The 7,597-nt window shown below is 42.8% G+C and overlaps 1 protein-coding gene across 3 annotated transcripts in view; it reads right to left on the reverse strand.

Moving 5' to 3' along the window:
- JAM2 (junctional adhesion molecule 2) overlaps positions 1–7,597 on the reverse strand; it is a 64,665-nt gene that overhangs the window by 23,637 nt on the left and 33,431 nt on the right. For all 3 annotated transcript variants that reach the window (XM_015424204.1, XM_015424203.1, XM_015424201.1), the window contains exons 3-5: positions 7,235–7,348; positions 6,473–6,625; positions 3,664–3,869 (exon numbers count right to left, since the gene is read on the reverse strand). In XM_015424204.1, the coding sequence (XP_015279690.1) occupies positions 3,664–3,869; positions 6,473–6,625; positions 7,235–7,348 (473 nt within the window). The remainder of the gene's footprint in view (positions 1–3,663; positions 3,870–6,472; positions 6,626–7,234; positions 7,349–7,597) is intronic.

Consider the following 7,597-nt stretch of genomic DNA (forward strand, 5'->3'; position numbering starts at 1 on the left):
AACAGATAACATCCTGAATTTTAAATTTTAAATGCTTATTCAAAGTTCTTAGGTCCAATATGGGCCATTTTCCTCCCCTGTTCTTATCAATTGCAAAATACCTTGAGAAGAAAACTTCCCGGTCTTTACCCAATGTTCTCTGGGAGACTGAGAAGGGTTCTTTCCCCATTGTTAACCTTGTCTCCTGGATTGAGATTGCTAAGTATAAGGCAGCCTATAACCCTGCTGCTGCAGCAAGGGGGTTTGGTTCCTATAACTGGAGATACAATAGGATCTCTGCTGCTGGTATCTACAGGTATATCTTGAGAAATACCTTTGCTTATACACTGGTGTTGAGTTACATGTTATGCCCAGTGACTTGGCTGTTATCTTGTTCTTCCTAATGTGGTCCAAAACCGTATCAGTTTGGTCATTAAAAAGGTCTTGACCTTCAAATGGGAGGTCTTCTATTTTTGCCCTTGTATCTTGTGGGAGGGCTGATGAGCATAGCCATGAGTGCCTTCGCATGACAATGCCAGAGGCCATAGATCTGCTTTTGCAGTCAGCTACGTGCTGGTCTACATCAAGCTGCTGCTTGCCTAACTTTTGGCCTTCTGAAATTAGGATCTTAGCTATGCTTTGTTTATCCTCAGGCAATAATTTTACAAATTGTCATCTTTTCCCACAGTAGCATTTGGTAGTGGCCCATGACTGCTATGAAGTTTGCCACCCTCAGTCCCATTGCCCAGGATGCATAGATCCTTCGGAAGTCCAAGCTTCTGCCTTCTTTATCTAGTGGCGATGAGTGGTTGCCAGCTCTTCCTTTTGCAGGGCGGACTTCTGATACAAAAGAGTTCACTTGGTGGTGGTGAAGCAAGTAGTCACAACCTTCCTCTCTAATCTTGTACAAATTCTTTAGCTTTTTTGCGGAGGCAGGAGCCGAAGCTGGTTTTGCCCGATTGGCCTTCGGTTCAGAGTGAGACTGTCCAACACCTGAGCAACAGTGATCTGGACGGGCTATGGTGGGAGCGTTTGGCCCTTTTCTTAGCCTTTTTCAGAGGTGGCTCCAATGCCAATCTCAGAATCAATGGCTGGCTTTGCGTTTCCAGTACGAATTGTGTTGGTGCCTATGTTACCAGGCTCTTGCTCCTGTGTCCCATCAGAGCCCGTTTTCTCCTGTGCGGTTCTGTGGGACCCGGGGTTTTCTTCCATAGTGCAGCTTTGAGTCTCACCACTCTAACCTCTTGGGCTTTAGGGGTAATCCTGCAGCAGGTTGGGCAGGATACTGTATAGTGGCCCTCTCCCAAGCACAGAAGACACAAAATGTGGTCATAATTTTGGGCCATTTTCTCCCTGCAATCCTCACATTTTTTGAAGAGAGCCCTCCTACCCACTCTTCTGGATGAGTCTTTAAATTATTCCTCTCTGGGGACCTCACTGGAACTACTTTGTGGGCCTCCAACAAGCAGCTCAAGGAAGCAAGTCCTCTCCTCACGGTGGCAAGAACTAAGGGAGGAGTGCTCTCCCTGCCTCTGTCACGTGTCACAAGTCAGCCAGGGCTCAGTGACAGCAAGGACTCCTCATGAGAAGAGGACTCCTCAGAAGAAGAACAGCCCTGTGCAGCCAGCCTTGAGTTAATGGAAGTTGACCAGCAGGAAAATGAGCTGCAGGTTTGTCAAGATGCACAGCCAACAGCTGGTGCAGAACCATCAACATCCTCCAGCTCTGATTCAGCAGCTGAACCTCAGTTGACCATTCCCAGCCCACCAGTATCACCTATACCCTTAGAGCACCGCAAATGGAGACTGAGAACAGAGCTAGAGTCAAGACGACAAAGTGCATGCCTCCTGGCCTGATGCCAGCTGCTTGCTGAAATGAAGATGAGTAGTTGCCGGATTGCTTCTGAGCAACCGGTTGCAAGCATGACCCTTAGGCATAGGGCTACAAAATCAGCCAAGAGAGACTGTTAGGCCTGGACGAAATGTGTATGATAGACACTAAGACACCGACTCTGCCTAGCTTGACTTCTGGACCTCTGACCTTGGACTGAATGATTCTGCTTTGCCTGACTTCTAGATCCCTGACCTTGAACTGAACAACTCTGCATTGCCTGACTTCTGGCACCTGATACGCAAAGCCTGCAAGCCAGTACACCACATGACAATTTGGGCAGGAAAAGGACAGAGGGGAGGGGGGAGCACTTTTTAAAAAATGCAAATTGGGAATTCGGAGAACCTGGTAAGCCTATCATATAACAATATATCGATATAACAATAAATGTAAACCTCCCTGGCGGGGAGGACCACTTCCAGTGTATTGTGTAGTGGGTTGACTGCATGGCTAGGCCTTGCAGCTCCACTAACTTGCTGCACGCTTGACTCTTACACAACTAAGACAAAGACAAACGGCCAGGAGGCCAACTATATATATATCCAGGGGACACCCCTGGATCCCATTGGGGGGTTTGAATCTCCCTCCCATGTTTCTATTGGCTCCCTGTTGGAGAGACCAGGAGCCCAGTTCCCATTGTTCACCCAGGGTCAAGCTCTGGGTAATCGCTGGCCCCTGGTGGCGGTCAGCGGACACAACACAGTGCCAGAAAAAAGCAGCTCATATGGTTCATGAGCAGATGGGGCGTGGAGCTGTTAACCTTTTAGGCTTACCTATGCAAAGACAGGCAGGCATGAGAAGTGCTGTGATGTCACCAAAGACAACAGCAGCCTCCCTTGAAAATCCTGATTATTTAAGGCACATCTGGATTATTTAAGGCACTGACTCCACAACTGTAAAAATGCAGAGGGAAGGCAGACATGCAAAAGAACCATGCCCAAACTAATTACAGTGCTTGTGGATTGGGTGCCAAGAAAATCAGAAATAAGTTGAGTGTGCAGAAAAGCCCTGATTGTACAGTTGGTTGTTTTTCTCTTCTTTTCAGCATATAAATTTGTTCATGGAGAAAGCAAAACTCCACCATGTGCCTGGGAAGCAGTTGGTATGTAAAAACACGGTATGTAAAAACACGGCATGCAAAAGCGGTCAGTGCCATTACTGAACTGCTTTCCTGCACCAGGTTTGAGTCTGGACATCATCATTATTGTTTCCATCCCGTGAACCCAGTAGTGAAAAGCCAGGGCCTGGTGAATCATGTCATGAATCGTGTCATACCTCCTGAGAGCCTATTTAGAGGATCCTAGTTTGGAAATAATTCAGATAGTTGATTATTTCTGAACTCTCACTGACTAAAGAATCCAGAAGATATATATTATTGTGGATCAGGGTCAAGATAGCGTATTTGCGCTTACTTCTGCATCAGCAAACCTTATAAACCTCTTATCCTATGTAGCATCTGAAACTGATACACAATATGTGCTCTTCCAATCCATTTCCTTAATTTTATCTTGTTTCTTGTCAACCCATCCCCAGTTATTTTATTCTCCTAAAGGTGAAGGCCACATCCAACTGAAACCAATGTTAAATCTTGCACTAAATCACAGTGGTATACATAGCAGCACTTTCCTATGAATTATCTGCAAAACTGGCGGAGAGATTTATCTCTTAAGGCAAACATAGCAGACCTCTGATGCTACCTTAAATTTCCTCAGTGTTACTATAGTAGACAGAAAATACTTCTTTTTATCAGTCAAGGAAAGTCAGATGCTAAGTGTTGGACAAGTGTCAACTCACCAGGGTCCCAGTCATAGTATTCATGGTGTAAGAAACTCTCCCTTTTTTACCCCTTCTTGAATCTGGATTCTCCAGCAGAGCAATGCCATTCCTATACCATTTGTATTTAGAGGCAGGAAAGCCTTCATTTTCCTTACATCGTAGTTCAATGACTGTTCCACTCATAGCTGAGCTGGGTACCACACAAACAGGAAGAGCTGGTGGGACTGGAAAGTGAAATAATCTGTTTTTTAAAAGTATCTGTACAGTTAAACATTGCATATCTGCACACAAGTGGTTCTAATGAGATTACCTGACTTGAGCAGGCACCGTTCACGTACCACTAAAGCGTAACGTAAGCCTGAACATGCATAAATTCTTAAATCTTAATTTTTGTGTTACATTGAATATCATTTTAATTAAGATCATTCACCGTTCACATATCACTGAAGCTTAACGTAAGCCTGAACATGCATAAATTCTTAAATCTTCATTTTCGTGTTACATTGAATATCATTTTAATTAAGATCATTCCTTTTCAAATGGAAACATTCAGTTGAGAACAGCAGAATGATACAAAAATTATTTCATATTAAGTATTACATATAATACTATGGTATTCCATCAGTTAATCAAATGGCAAACAGTTTCAAAACTGAATTATTTAGGAGGGCATTTTTACAAAGAGATTTATTATAAGAGAATTGGCTCAGGAAAAATGCTTTAATAAAGGTAAAGAGACTGTGGACTATACTAGTCTGTATACTACAAGATAGCCCAATCTCATCACATCTCAAAAGCTAAGCAGGGTTGGCCCTGGTCAGTATTTAGATGGGAGACCACCAAGGAATACCAGGGTCACTATGCTGAGGCAGGCAATAACAAACCACCTCTGAACATCTCTTGCCTTGAAAACCCTACAGGGTCACTATAAGTCAACTGTGACTTGATGGCAATAAGAAAAAAACACAGTACATACTATTTATATATAATGTGTATTATGTATACCAGATGTATTATTCTACTGTGTAATTTCTGCATTATTTTAATATGCCATGTTAATACCTATGCTTTTTTCAGCTTTGTTACAGGGTTGTTAGCAGATGAACTAAATATTTGCTTTTATGTATTTATGTACACAGTGCCATGGACTGTGACTATGACTCTCTATGGGTTTGGGAAAGATGTGTGCTAACTGCCTCACCTGAGAGATGCTCTGCCTGCACTTTATGCTAATGAGGTTTGCACTCACACAGCCCCAGGCTGAGGAAGAAGAAAGCATCGCCATTGTGGGTCAGCACAAATGACAACATTTATGGTTTCAGCCACCATGCATGAACTGTAAGGAGACACGTAACCCTTGGTATCTGGTTTGCATCCAAAAAGACCGTTTCCTGCCAAATGGTCGTTTTATGGCTTGGGACCAGGCTACATCCATCTACACATCAATGGTTGCCTTGGCATCATCTTCACACCTTGACCAGATGCATCTCCTGAGTTAAAGGTTTAGATTTCAATATTGCCCACTCCTCCTAGGTAGGCACATCATTGCCTAATACCCAATAGTGTTAGTTCTTGGGACGGACCACAGGTGGGAAGGACAAGGAGGATAGAACCAATGCCAGCCCCCAAGAGCCCCCCTATATAAAGTGAGGTTCAACAGTTTGAACCCCGCTAGCCATCTTCTCTCTTAAGCTATTTACTTACAGCCCTGCTGTACAAGTAACTTTTGTTCTTACTAACCTCATGGACTGCAGCCACAAAGGTCCACACGTGTTTGGCAGGTTCCAACCGTGTGCATATAGATTTCCTATAGTTATTCTAGTCTTATTCCTGTATTCTTCATTGAGAAGGTCAAGCTTCGGATCAGATAAGTATTTGCTACTCCCCTTTCCCATCCTTTAGTATAAAAGTGACGATTTCCTACTCTTGTAACCCTGAGGAACTTGTGTGATTGTGCGTGTGATTCCGGTTTTGTATGTATGTAAACCAAATGTTACTACTTAGTAAAAAGAACAACTTGATTTCAAGGTACTAGGCCCGTCTCCGTCAATAACACTGGGAAATTCCTTGGGTCGGTTTTGGACTTCTGTATACACAGGCGAAGGGACCCCAAACATTTAGTCTGGCCTCTGCTGTAGATAAAGCAGTTCGGCTAACAGGGTTGTTTTTTTTAAAACTTAAATTCTGCATGCTAATTCTATTATATTATGTATTGGCTGCCCCATCCTATTGACTACATTGACTTACACTTGGTAATCTGCCTTGAGTTTCAGTGAGAAAGGCAGACTATAAATAACATAAATGAACAAACCATAATGTGGGGAAGTCAACACCAATCAGTAAAGCCACCAAATAAGACTGTCCATAAAGAAGCAGGTTATGTAGAAAAATATGATTCCCTCTTCTATTCTGTGTGTGTAAAAATAAACCCATTGCAATGAGAACTAAACACATGTGCTGCCTTCATGTTGCCAGGCAGGTCAAACCCTCACTCTGCTGATCAGCTGACTCTTGCTCCTGTTCAGCCTACAATCAACAAGGCAGGGAAAATGCCTGCCTGTGCTGGGCTTAGGGAGCAAGTGAGGAGCAAGCTCTTCACTTCCTGTATAACCTCAGCAATTGTCTTACATAGTTTCAGAGTTTTAAAAGGTGCACTGTGTCCCAGCAGGGCATACAAAACTCACCAAAGTCCTACTGAAAAACTGCCATATAGTGGCAGGAGTAAGCTCAGAGCAATCAGCAACTTCTGCCATTGGTCAAGTTCAAAAAGCATATCCATATTACATATTTTAGTTAAAACCACAAATAGTTTTGTTTAGATCCCTACCCAGCACTGAAAGAGAAACTTCGGTCTCTGCTGCATCTTGTCCTTGTTCTGTGGCTGCACTGATTTCACAGCGGTACCTCCCAGCATCATGTCTAGTCACATTTCTAAGTCGAATGCTTGAATTCCACATTTCAGCTCGACCTGTAAAATTACCTTTTTAAATAAAAGAAAAATACAGAGGGAGATATGAGTAAAAAAAAGATTCTCCAGAGATAAAGAACAGATTCCTTCCCAAATGCACAACAAATTGCCAAAAGCAGCTTGTTTTTCCAGCATTTAAATTCTTGACTGACTATTAACACAAGGATATTTATTATTCTCCAAAGCTCCTCCAACTTTATTGTTCTAGATCAAACAGCTTAGCAAGGAACATTGGGAAAATACAGGACAAGCAAATCTAAACTAGATGAAAGCCACTTATGCACATACACATATGTACAAGTGTGACTGAAGGGCGGTTCCCACATATGAGTTGCTTATTCTCTCAACATGATTTTCCTGTGTACGGGGCCAGATAAAAAGTCCAAGCTGTGCAAAGATTCACAGAAACAGCCACAGCAGTAGGCTTTGTACCAGATGCCTCAATCATGGAAATGTTTGCCAGCAGTGCAAACTGAATTTACACGCAGCCAGTATCTGCATACATCCTATGCACTGAGGTTTAACAGTATAATCCTGTACATGGAACATTTCAACATACAGAAAGCAAGCCAGCACCTATGATTAAACTTGCATACAAATGCAGACTTAGAATTTACTTACCTACAAAGGTACGGTTATAGTAAACAAACGAAACACCCGATGATCTAACTTTCTTCCATTCTATTCTTAGATTGGTTACCTTCTTTGCTTTGTGTATACAGCTTAAAATTGCCTCTGCAGGAAACAAAAATAGGCAATTGTTTCTGCTCCGTGGTTAACAGAGATTAAGATTATACAGTGACAACAACTGCCAATTCTCAGTTTAAATTTTGTATACCACTACAGATAAGAACATAAGAACCTCAGAGAAGCCAATGCTGGACCAGGCCAATGGCCCACCCAGTCCAACACTCTGTCACACAGTGGCCAAAAATACCAGGTGCCATCAGGAGGTCCATCAGTGGGGCCAGGACACTAGAAGCT

This window comes from Gekko japonicus, unplaced genomic scaffold (genome assembly GCF_001447785.1).
Source record: "Gekko japonicus isolate JY-2015 unplaced genomic scaffold, Gekko_japonicus_V1.1 scaffold1418, whole genome shotgun sequence".
NCBI classification, from domain to species: Eukaryota; Metazoa; Chordata; class Lepidosauria; order Squamata; family Gekkonidae; genus Gekko; species Gekko japonicus.